This window comes from Microcaecilia unicolor, chromosome 4 (assembly GCF_901765095.1).
Source record: "Microcaecilia unicolor chromosome 4, aMicUni1.1, whole genome shotgun sequence".
NCBI classification, from domain to species: domain Eukaryota; kingdom Metazoa; phylum Chordata; class Amphibia; order Gymnophiona; family Siphonopidae; genus Microcaecilia; species Microcaecilia unicolor.
The window spans coordinates 20,330,486-20,343,564 of NC_044034.1; the positions used below are offsets into that span (position 1 = coordinate 20,330,486).

General features: G+C 47.0%; 1 protein-coding gene across 1 annotated transcript in view; it reads left to right on the forward strand.

The window, feature by feature from the left end:
* The window catches only part of LOC115468364 (mitochondrial uncoupling protein 2-like), a 31,518-nt gene extending 18,665 nt beyond the window's left edge, over positions 1-12,853 (forward strand). The window contains exons 5-8 of the mRNA XM_030200011.1: positions 2,740-2,937; positions 6,038-6,139; positions 10,576-10,756; positions 12,540-12,853. Of these exons, the coding sequence (XP_030055871.1) occupies positions 2,740-2,937; positions 6,038-6,139; positions 10,576-10,756; positions 12,540-12,654 (596 nt within the window). The 3' untranslated portion in view covers positions 12,655-12,853. The remainder of the gene's footprint in view (positions 1-2,739; positions 2,938-6,037; positions 6,140-10,575; positions 10,757-12,539) is intronic.
* The last annotated feature ends 226 nt before the right edge of the window (positions 12,854-13,079 follow it).

Here is a 13,079-nt window from a genome sequence, read left to right on the forward strand (position 1 = left end):
TAACATTCACTAATTAAGATCATAGATTTTAATAAAAAGAAAGGTCTTTAAGTCCTTGTGAAATTGAAAATAAATACATAAGAAATCTAATTTGCAAAGGTCCATATTCCAAACCTTACTGGACAGATTACAAAAAGAGCTTATATGAAATCGTTTCAGTTTAATATTCTTAACTGATGGAAATCGCAGTTTAATTATAGAACTAAAACGAGAACTTAATCTCAAAGAGGAGAACGTTAATAATTCAGTAAGAGATAATGGACAATTCCTTGAAATAATTTTATATATCCAGCATGTTACCTTGAACTGCACCCTAGCTTCCACAGGCAACCATTAGTTTACACAATAAAGGAGAAGCCTGACCAAACTTTCTACACCTATAAATTAATGTTGCCGCTGTGTTCTGAAGAAGTTGGAGTTTATATAAAAATGTATGATGTAATCCAGCTTAAAGACAGTACAATAATCAAGTTGGGTCAAAATTAATGCCTGTATTAAGACCCGAAAATCCTCCTGAAAAATAAAGACCTCACTGTTCTTAATTGACGTAAGTTATAAAAAAAAACCTTCCTACTCAAGTTATTAACCTGATTTTCCATAGTTAGCTCAGAATCCAGAATAAACCCTAAAACCCTTGAAGAAAGATCAAAAGGGAGTTCCTCATCTGATTTTAATTTCATAGTTTTAGGAATATCTGAAACCGAGGTACCAAAATATAACAATTTAGTTTTGGTGGTGTTTAAATGTCATGTCTGCAACTGTGTCCTTCCCCTCCCTCCCTTCCGCCCACCCATTTGCTTACCTGCTGCCTCCCCAACTCTATGGCTGCAAGCAAACCAAAACAAGGCATGGGCCCATAATCTTGTGAGCTCTGTTGGCAGCTCAGGCCAGACCTGCCCCTCCAAAACAGGAAGTTACATCATAAGAGAGAGGACCGGCCTGAGCTGACAGAGGCATGCACAAGGTTATGGCCCTGCGTCTTGTTTTCATTTGCTTGCAGCATCTGAGTCGAGGAGACAACAGGTGAGCGAATGGGTGGGTTGCATGGAGAGGAAGAATACAATTTATATTTCTTGGTGCCATACACACACAGAGGAGACGCTGAATGGGAAACACTGTTCTAGGCTAACAAATTTATTGAGGTTTTGAGGACATCATGAAGTAGACTCATGTCTTTGGAAGCTCATGCCTCAATAAATTGGTTAGTCTAGGACAGGCTTGTCCAACCTACTGCCAATGGGCCAAAACCCGGCCCACCATGTGCTTTTTTCTGGCCCTCGGAAGCATAGCAATTCTTGTGATGCTTACAGTGGGATTCTGCTTCCCCACCGTGACTCAGATCTCTGCAAACATGAGTCCCGCATTGCTGGAAGTTTGAGTTGATCTCACAGTTTTAAGTCTCACAAGAATTGAAACCGCGAGACCAACCCAAACTTCCGGCTCTGCGTGGCTCAAGCTTGCAGAGAGCCAAGAGAAAGCAGCATTCACAGTCTCTCTCAGCCAACGCTCAATAGTGAGACCTGATGGCCAGAATTGCGGTCCACTCCAGAGGGAGCAATGGTTTGTGGCTCCTGACTGAGGATGATTGTTACAGTAGGAAGCGGTGGGAGGCGGGGCTGGTGGTTGGGAGGCGGGGCTAGTGCTGGGCAGACTTCTACGGTCTGTGCCGTGAAAATGGCAGATACAAATTAAGGTCAGCTATACACAAAAAGTAGCAGACTGGATGGACCGTGCAGGTCTTTTTCTGCCATCACCTACTATGTTACTATGAATGGGAATCCCAGATAGCTGCAAACGGACATAACTCCATCAACAAGAAGAATTCTGGCTCTGAGTGAGCAGATAACCAGAGAAGCATGAAAACTGCTGTACCAGAAAGACATATTCAGCTGAGGAAAATGTTCTAGAAAAAGTAATGATACAAGCAACGGCAGCAGAACATCATTTTGGTTGCAAGAGGCAAATCAACCAATCTCCATCCCAGGGGCATAGCTGCTATGGGGCCATGGGGGCCAGGGCCCCCGTAGATTTGGCCCTGGACCCCCCTGCCAACGACCCTCTCAACCCCCCCTCCCGCCGCCAACCCGCCGTCAACCTGCCGTCGCTGTCTAGTACCTTTGCTGGCGGAGGACCCCAACCCCTGCCAGCCGAAGTCTTCTTGCTTCGTTTGGATTCTGAGTCTGTCTGACGTCAGACAGACTCAGAAACCAAACGAAGCAAGAAGACTTCAGCTGGCGGGGGTTGGGGTCCCCCACCAGCAAAGGTAGGCGATGTCACAGCGACGGCGGGTGGGGGTCTTCGGCTGGCGGGCCACAGTTGTTGGAGGTGGTTCTGGCGGTGGCAGGGGGTGTCGGCAATGGCGGGCGGCGGCGGCGGCAGGGGGGGGGGGTTCGGTGGCGGCGCCGGGGGGGGGGGGCTAAAATGTGCCCCCTCACCTCAGCTCTGGACCCCCCTTACGGCGAAGTCCAGATACGCCCCTGCTCCATCCCTAACCCAAAGCTCTCTAGTTGCTGATGCTGTGTAAGGCAAAATATTGGTGGGGTCATGGCTCCTCTGGCCCACCTCATTCCACTGTCTTTGGATACAGGGAATACATTTAGGTTTTGCCAAGTTGCAAAGTCCTTATGTATAAATAACTTCTTCACATTTTCTGCCCATAAAGCAGGTCCGAGGTGGTCTTTTGCCGAGCCTTAGAAGTGTAAGAAACTGACACCATTCTTTCTTGTGTTTCTCTTCCAGATTCTGGTGTCGGTTGTCGGCTACTAGCTGGCTGCACCACCGGGGCAGTGGCTGTTACGTTTGCCCAGCCCACTGATGTGGTGAAGGTGCGATTTCAAGCACATGTGAAGGTGATCCATGGGGACCGGCGGTACAACGGCACCATGGATGCTTATAAAACAATTGCTAAGGAGGAAGGCATGCGAGGCCTGTGGAAAGGTACTGGTTTCTTAAAAACATATGAATAGCCACACTGGGTGAGACCAATGGTCAATCCAACCCAGCATCCCGCTTCCAGCAGTGGCCAATGCAGGTCACAAGTACCTGGCAGAAACCCAATTAGTAGCAACATTCCATGTTACCAATCCCAGGGCAAGCACTGGCTTCCCCCATGTCTCTCAATAGCAAAATATGGACTTTTCCTCCAGGAACTTGTCCAAACCTTTTTTAAAGCCAGATACGCTAACCGCCATTACCACATCCTCTAGCAATGAGTTCCAGAGCTTAACTATTCTTTGAGTAAAAATAATATTTCCTCCTATTTGTTTTAAAAGTATTTGCATGTAATTTCATTGAGTGTCTCCTGGTCTTTGGACTTTTTGAACAGTGAAAAAATTGATTTATCACCACCCACTCCACATCACTCAGGAATTTGCAGACCTCAATCATATCCCCCCTCAGCCGTCTCTCTTCTAAGCTGAAGAGCCATAACCTACTGTGTATAAGGGAAAACAGTGGCACAGGTATTAGCAACTGCGCCCACCAGATAATATAGGGAGTCATGCACTAATACTTAGGGGAGAATTTGATAATAGGAAACATGGTAGGAACCTATGCTAAAGAGGACTGGAGGTGTCTGCTTTCCTTTATGGAATACTAGTGTAACATAGTAACATAGTAGATGACGGCAGAAAAAGACCTGCATGGTCCATCCAGTCTGCCCAACAAGGTAAACTCATATGTGCTACTTTTTGGGTATACCCTACCTTGATTTGTACCTGTCCTCTTCAGGGCACAGACCATATAAGTCTGCCCAGCACTATCCCCGCCTCCCAACCACCAGCCCCGCCTCCCACCACCAGCTCTGGCACAGACCGTATAAGTCTGCCCAGCACTATCCCCGCCTCCCACCACCAGCTCTGGCACATACCGTATAAGTCTGCCCAGCACTATCCCCGCCTCCCAACCACCAGTCCCGCCTCCCACCACCGGCTCTGGCACAGACCGTATAAGTCTGCCCAGCACTATCCCCGCCTCCCACCACCGGCTGTGGCACAGACCGTATAAGTCTGGCCAGCACTATCCCCGCCTCCCAACCACCAGCCCCGCCTCCCACCACCGGTTCTGCCACCCAATCTCGGCTAAGCTCCTGATATAATGCGCCTAATATTTAGGAATGAACACTTATGCCAGCCATAGAGCTGATGTACACGCCACAGATATGTATATAACGTATTCTCTAAGTTATGTGCATAAGTACATAAGTACATAAGTAGTGCCATACTGGGAAAGACCAAAGGTCCATCTAGCCCAGCATCCTGTCACCGACAGTGGCCAATCCAGGTCAAGGGCACCTGGCACGCTCCCCAAACGTAAAAACATTCCAGACAAGTTATACCTAAAAATGCGGAATTTTTCCAAGTCCATTTAATAGCGGTCTATGGACTTGTCCTTTAGGAATCTATCTAACCCCTTTTTAAACTCCGTCAAGCTAACCGCCCGTACCACGTTCTCCGGCAACGAATTCCAGAGTCTAATTACACGTTGGGTGAAGAAAAATTTTCTCCGATTCGTTTTAAATTTACCACACTGTAGCTTCAACTCATGCCCTCTAGTCCTAGTATTTTTGGATAGCGTGAACAGTCGCTTCACATCCACCCGATCCATTCCACTCATTATTTTATACTGTGCCTCTGTGTGCACCCTTCTTGCAAATTAAAATCTAATAAAAGGACTACTATGAAGCAGGATCAAAAATATACACATTTAACAGCACTGAAATTAAAATACCAGAAATATAATACAATGTTAGCATAATACTACTAAATCATCTAATAAGCACACATTAGAACATTCAAATAACATAGATATGATGACTGGATGGACCGTGCAGGTCTTTTTCTGCCGTCATCTACTATGATGCTAATGTTACTTCCACTAGAGTGTTTTAAGACTGATTGTATTAATTATCACAACTTTGATTACATGCCATAATGTTCTTTGTAAAATGATGTTTTAAATGCTGTTCTAATATTGTCTGTACTCCGCCTAGAACTTGAGTGTTAAGTGGATTAAATTAAATTAAAATTAATGCTCATATCTACAAGAGCACAGAACTGTTCTATTACCAGCCGTGGAGGGGATTTTTTGAAAGGATGGCTACGTCAGAATGTCCCAAATGGATGTCCATCTCACTTGGATTTTCGAACAGGAAATACATTGAGATTTCCTGTTCAAAAATATGTAACATGGATGTCCATGTGCTGCAGAGATCCAGCATAAACAGCCATTTTACAAACTGGAATGTCCAGATTATGAATGGGGAAAAACTAGGGACATGGACGTCTGTATGGCAGCATTCTTAGAAAATGGCCACACAGACAACCATGCAGAGCAGAAGGGCAGCCCAGTGGTTACAGCAGTGGCGTAGCTACAGGGGGGCCACAGGGGCCTTGCCCCCCCCCAAATTGGCTCTGGGGCCCTTGGATTGGCTGGTGCGGATCCCCAACCAACGCCAGCTAAAGCGTTTGTCCCGCGCTTGTCTCACATTGCCTGGCGCCCTGTACTGTTTTCAGTTGCTGTAAAACGAGCGTGCACAGCGACTGAAAACAGGAAAAGGCACCCGGCAATGTGAGACCAGCGCGGGACAAATTCTTTAGCTGGTGGGGGTTGGGGACCCCCGCCAGCCAAGGTACCTTCGCAGTGGCAGTGGGGGGGGAGCGGTGGCGGGGAGCAGAAGCGGCAAGAGGATGGTGGCGGCCACAGGCAGGGGCGGAAGTGGCAGCGGGAGGGCGGCAGCGGAGAGGAGGGCCAAAATGTGCCCCCCCCACCTTGGGCTCTGGCCAGGGCCGCCAAGAGGGGGGGCAGGGGGGACAAAATTCCAGATTTTGGGCCCTCCCTAAACATGCATCCTTGCTATTTGGATGTACGGCGGTGTCGGACATCCAAATCCTGCCTTTGCAAAATTGGGATTTTGAAGTTTCAAGCACATGGACATCCATTTCAGCATTTTGGGACGTCCATATGCGTCGAAAATAAGCGACATAGTCAGACATCAGAATTATTCTCTGCTTACAAATCATTCTTTTCCCCATCACAGGAACTTTACCAAATATCACCCGCAATGCCATTGTAAACTGCGCAGAACTGGTTACGTATGACCTTATCAAAGAAGCGCTACTGAAGCATACCCTGCTGACAGGTAAGTCCTCTTATGCCCTGCAGATGGACTGACAAGGCTCCAAGGAGAAAAGCCGGTGACGAAGGAGTTTAAAGACCAAAGAGCTATTCAGATCCGCAGAGCTAACCAATCATGGACACCAGCCTAGACTACATCATTTTAGACCAGAGCCTAAGGAACGTTAGGGGGTCATCTAATCCATCTTCTGGTTTTAGGCAGGATCCACACTGCTTAAATCAACCCCAGGTGGAGCTTTGCCTAATTTGTTCTAAAATATACTTCCACCACCATCCAGGATAACTTACTCCAGTGCTGGACTGCCCTAAGTTAACAGAGGCATAGCCTAAAGAGTAGAGCAGGAGGCTGAGAACCAGGGTTCAAATTCTGCTTCTTCCACTGATGCTGCTTGAGGAAGCCACTTCACCATCTATTGCCTTAGGTACAAAATTAGATGAAAAACCCTCTGGGCCAGGGAAATGCACACTGCACCTGATGTTTAACTTGCCTGGAGCTAGGTTTTGAAATCTACAATCCAGATACAAATTGTTTCCTAATTTCTAACTTTAATCTCCCCTCTCTGCAGTCTAACTCATTATTACTTATCATTTCCTTAGTGAACACAAACAGCTGATTGGAATTCTCACTATAACCACTTCCCCTATTCCCCTTGTTATGTATTTGAAGAGTCTTCTCTTCTGCAGGATAAATTAAACCCTGCTCACAAGGGCTGCAGAGTGCCTTTCTGTACGGGGGGGGGGGGGGGGGGGGGCATGCTCTGTCCCAACTCCACCCCCAGCTGCCTGTCCCCTTCTCCCTCGCCCAGCATTAGATCTTTCTTCAATTCCTTTCCCCAGTTCCTATGCCCCCTTCTTCCAGCACTGGCATCAGCACTTTTTTTCTACCCCCACCATCTACCAGTGAAAGCCCCCTTTTATCATCCCCAGCCTCGCATGAGCCCCCAGCCCCTTCTCCCAGACTCAGCCCCTACATCAGACCCATCTCCAAGCCCCAGTTCCCTTCTCCCCTCTAGCATTCCAAGGGCGGTGTGGTAGGGGTGGTCTGCCCCAGGTGCAGGCAGCACGGGGGGGGGGGGGGGGCATAGAGCAGTCGTGCAGCTGTCAGCTTGGCTGGTTCCCTAACCCCTCTGACATTACTTCCTGTTCCGGGGCAGGAGACCAGCAGAGCCAACAGCCACTTGACTGATCCGTGTACCCCCAGGTGGTGAGGATCAAGGTTAGGATGATGTGCTTCAGAGAAAGGAGAGGTGGATGATGCACCGGTGGGGCGTAGTGACAACCTGCCCCGGGTGGCAGCCAACCTAGGTATGCCACTGCTTCTCCCACCTGTCTCACATATTAGTCCCTAGCCCCTGCATCAGACCCATCTCCTAGTTCCAGCTCCCTTTTCCCACCTACACCCTGGTCTCCCCCAGCCCCACTTTCCCATTCCCAGAATCAGACTTGTCTCCCTGCCTTATTCTCAGCACCAGCCCTTTTCTTTTACCTGCCAGGAGCTTTAAATCAACTGTAGAGTGATGGGAGCAGTAGCTGCTCTCCAAATTTTAACAATCACAGGGCGCTGGTGGCCAGAGCCAGTAGGACAAGCAGAGCAGCAGCAGCAGTGGAAAGACTAGGTCTCTGCAGGTAAGAGAAGAAGGCAGCTTGTGGGAAAAGGTTGATGGAGCCAGGACCCATGTGGCACGTCCCGGTTCTGACACCTATGGGGCTTATTTTTGAAACAGAAAAATGTCCAAAAAATGGCACAAAGAGGCAGATGGATGGGGGTTTTTTTTTTCAAAAAAAAATCCAAATTGTTATTTTTGAGACTCATTCTTCAGACATTTTTTCTATGCAGTTTGTCTAAATTTCAAGGGGGCACATTGGAGGCGTGTTTTGGGAAGGACTAGGGCGGGCTTATGATTTATATGTTTTTCTGCGATAATGGAACATTGTAAAAATGTCCAAGGCAAAAAATAGGATGTTTTTGATTAGACCTGTTTCAATAACAACTAAGTGCCAAAAAGGTGCCCAAACTGACCACATGACCATGGAGAGATAAAAGCATGATCCTCTCCCCCCCCCCTCCACAATCCCCCAGTGGGCACTGACCCCTCCCACCGCCCCTAAGAGGTGAAAGAGACAGTACATACCAGGCTTGAAGGTTTTCACTTATATACACTGTCAGCTAGCACATTTGCTTATTTACGATCTGACGAAGAAGGGCAACCTTCGAAAGCTAATCAAGAAATGTATTAAGTTATGTCCAATAAAAAAGGTATCATCTTATTTTCTTTTCCATGTTTTATTTTGTTTGATTTCTATTGATAACCTTAAGAGTGGACTAACACGGCTACCACACTCCTCTACTCTTAGAGCAGCAAATAGATCCCTAGAATAGCCTAGTGGTCGCTGCAGTAGACTGTAGAGAAGGGGACCTGGCCCCATACCCCTCTCTAACTGCTACATTTGCGGTGGAAAGTATGAACACCTCAAAAACTACAAAATACCTAGGGAGCCCATGTATAGGTGGCATACTTGTAGCTAGAAAGGCTATTGAAGTGGTGTACAGTATATTTTTTGCTATTCCTGGAGGGCTCACCATCCTATATAATAATTCTCACCTCCAACAGGATGTGCTTGGGACCGTGCCTACCGGAAGTGGTCTGCTAGGCAGGCACGCACTGACCTCAGTGACATCAGTGACAGACAATTTGGCAAAGCAAAACAATCTGAGTGCTGGCCATTAGGACACAGGGTAGATAGGAGAGTTTTAAAAGACTGAAGGAAAGGAAAGTGTTAAACTGGAGAAGGGGGGGGGGGGAGTTGTGAATGACTGAAAGACATGCAAATTTGGGACAGGAAAACAATCTCAATGCTGGCCATTAGCACACAGGGTACATAGGAGAGTTTTAAAAGACTGAAGGAACCAAAAGTGTTCAGGGGGGGGGGGGAAGTTCTGAATGAATGAAAGAAATGAAAATTTACGAGAGCAACACAATCTGAATGCCGGGCATTTGTACACAGGGTACATAGGACACTTTTTTTTTTTTTTAAATGAAGGACGTGAAAGTATTACATCTTGGGGGAGGGGTGAGGAGGAAAGCGGTGGGGTATCCGGATACTGGGCGTTAGGGCCACGGGGTTACATAGACTTTTGAAAGCCTTAAGGAACCCAAAGTGTGGGAAGGAGGAGGAAAAGGAGGGGAGGGAACGCGGTGAGGGGCGTTAGGAACAGGGGAGGGGGCCCTGTCACACACTCTCATTCTCACACACACACTGTCACACAGACAGTCTCACTCTGTCACACACCCGCACATTCACTCTGGCTCTCTCTCTCAAACATACACACTCCCAGGAAAACCTTGCTAGCGCCCATTTCATTCGTTCCAGAAACGGGCCTTTTTTACTAGTAAAATATAAGAGGGTTATGATGCAGGGGCGTAGCTACGTGAGGCCCCAACCCCCGCCAGCCAAAGTCCTCTTCTCCGGCGCAGCCACGTTGCTGATCTGCAAGGGCAGGCTTCTGTTTCTGTGAGTCTGACGTCCTGCAGGACGTCAGACTTACAGAAACAGAAGCCTGCCCTTGCAGATCAGCAACACGACCGTGCAGGCTTCTGTTTCTGAGTCTGACATCCGTCAGACTCACAGAAACAGAAACCTGCCCTTACAGATCAGCAAGTCGGCCACGCTGGAGAAGAGGACTTCAGCTGCCCGATGGCGGCGGCAGTGGGGGAGGGTTGGCGGTGGGGGGAAGGGGAGGTTGAAAGGGTTGGCGCCGGGGGGGGGTCAAAGGTGGTGGTGGTAGTGGTGGGGGGTAAAAAAATGGCAGGGGGGGTCGGCGACAGCAGGTTCAAAAATGGCAGGGGGGGGGGTCGGTGGCACCGGGGGGGGGGGCTAAAAGGTGCCCCTTCACCTCGGGCTCTGGACCTCCCTCCCGCCAAAGTCTGGCGACGCGCCTGTTATGATGTGATGTGTACCTGGGACCTTTTATGTTAAATTCTCTGCAGTGCCCCCTAGGCTGCCCCTCTGCACTAGTAAGACTGCTGGCCCCCAGCCATCCCAAAGGCTTGCTTTTGTGCATTTTTTTTCCCTTGGACGTTTTTGTTTGAAAATGGCCCTTAAAGAAAGATGCACTGAGCACAAAACTGTCTAAAATAGGGTGATTTTTGAACCAAAAAAGTAGATGTTTTTCTTGTTCGAAAATGACCATGTTTGGCACTGGATTTTTGGACTTTTTTGCAATATGCCCAAAATTAGATTTGGACATCATATCGAAATGCCCGTCTATGTACCTTCACAGGTGATATTATCTGGATTCATCCTCTAAGGCAAAATAAAGGTTTGATATTTTACCCTACCCTCAGAATTATGTCAATGATCTTCTGAATTTAAGTCTTATTCTGGGTACTTACAAGTTCGCTAATCTTTAACAGAAGATCTGATGATTGTATGTTTCAGATAATTTGCCCTGCCATTTCCTTGCGGCGTTTGGTGCTGGATTCTGTGCCACTATTGTTGCTTCCCCTGTTGATGTAGTGAAAACAAGGTACATGAACTCTGTCCCTGGCCAATACAGCAGTGCTTTGAACTGTGCACTCACCATGGGAATAAATGAAGGGACCACAGCTTTCTATAAAGGGTAAGTTCTCAAACAATGCTGGGATATGTGATTACATCTATGCAAATATAATCCAAAGGGAGAAAGCTGGCTTTCCTGCACTTGTGGATGACAGTAGCAGAATAATTACCCCAACTAACTAGAAAACAATTAAGATTTCATGGTAGACCGCCAGTTGCAATCTAGTTGACACCATTTTGTGTAGAACCCATTGAATTCATTATGTCATCCAGATAACTGGTCCTTAAATATAATGTCCTATAAAGACAAGTTGAAGGAGCCAGGTTCATGTAGCAGAAAGGTGATGCAACAGCCTGGGGGGGGGGGGGAGCGTTACACTTGGTGTACAGTGTGGGGTAGGGACAAAACTCTAAGCTCTTGACCCCTGGAACCATGTAGGGTGATGGCAGGACTCCATCTTGTGTGGGATACTGCCCTCTTCCAGAAGAGGTGTTGTGAGAGGACTTCCAGAGAAGGAGAGAACTACACTGGTAAGAATTTGCTGGGAAATTGCTTTCAAATTTGGGGAAAGGTAGACATAGTTAAATAGGTAACCTCGGGGACTTTATTTTAAGTTACTCTGCTCACTTAGCAAACGATTTTAAGGAATAGTTTTTCTTAGCATATAAAATCTCTGTTGCAGTTCCTTAGGCTAGCATTTAAGAATCAGTATAAAGTAAAGCTAATAGGCAAAGGAAACCTGTTTAGACTTTAATTCCTGCCTACCCCTGGCCTGATCTCTGATTTACAGGCCTTTGAACCAATTTAGAGGCTACAAATGTAATTAGGCCATCTCCATCAGCCAGGCGCTTTTAGAAACACAGCCTACTTAGATCCATAGAGGGAAAGCTACTATAATATTAAAAATAATATAACTAACTATTAGCATAGCCTAGCCCTAGCACATAACTAGCAATCTTAGGGGACTTTAGTTTACATATTCCCACTCCATTAGCAACTTAATTAAGAAATCACCAATAATAAGATGCAGGCAGCAGTCTAGCAGCAAGATGGGGAGGGGGGCTATTCAGAGTTTTGCACTGAGTGTCACGTTTGATTATCTTCCATTTGGTTAGACGTTGTATATGTGTACTCAGTGCAAAAAGCTCCTAGCACTCAGGGAATGGGTCCAATCTTTGGTGGCTAGAGCAGGAGACCTGGAGGAGCTTAGACAGACAGAGAGGTTTATAGAGGAGGCCTACAGGGATGTAGTAGAGAAGTCTCACCTCTAGTCTGGCAACCTCTGGAGAAGAAGGGTCTCCTGAAGGGACAGAGCATCACCGTGGAGAGGCAGGATATGATTCTGTAGCCAGGACCTGCCCTCCAGGGGATGCAATATCCTCTTGCACTGAAGACGTGTCTCTAGGAGCTTCTTCCCAACTGTAAAAGTTGGAGGCAGGAGGACTGCCTCCTTCTTCCTGCCTCTGGCTCACGCAGAACAAAATGGTGGTGCCCAGCCTGTTCCTGGAGCATCCTGGGATGTGCTGGGAGGGGTCTGAGCACCATATAATGGGTGATTTCAATTACCCCAATATTGACTGGGTAAATGTAACATTATATACAAAACTATCTCCTACATATTCATTGTGGATATGCTGAAAAGCTGACAGGACGGGTGTGTCCTGAGGATTGGATTGAGAACCACAGGTCTTCCCAGATTCTAGTAAATTGCCACATGGTTTCAGGGATTCCTTGTCACACTTTTCCTTTCCTTTTTTCTTTATACCTTTCCTTCATTCTCCTAGTTGTAAGCTCATTGTATAGAATCCTCCGGTTTATGCAGTCTTTCTTTGTCCTTTCCCAGCTTCATGCCTGCGTTCCTGCGCTTGGGTTCCTGGAATATCGTGATGTTTGTGACATATGAGCAGCTGAAGAGGGCCATGATGATGGTGAGGGATTCTTGGGAGTCTCCCTTCTAGCAGTGCCAAACCTTTGTGGTACCACTGAAAATCCTGAGGACTTCAAAAGGACACATAGGAGACAGTGGTAATGGAAGAAGGCCAGACAACCTGACTATAGTATCTCCAAGCCAGACTACATATAGTTTGGTCACATTATTAAATTGGACTAGACCATTATTCAATTGACTTGGAGAAAATCCACTGCATATTTCTGGGATAAGCAGCATAAAATGTATTGAACTTTTTCGGGATCTTGCCAGGTACTTGTGACCTGGATTGGCCACTGTTGGAAACAGGATGTTGGACTTGATGGACCTTTGGTCTGTCCCAGTATGGCATGTACTTATGGTGTTTGAACTCTGACCTGCACCTGTCTAAATCCCAGAAGAGTCTCTGACATTTGGAAGGAAGGACTTCCTGTTTTGTTTTTTTAATATGGACTG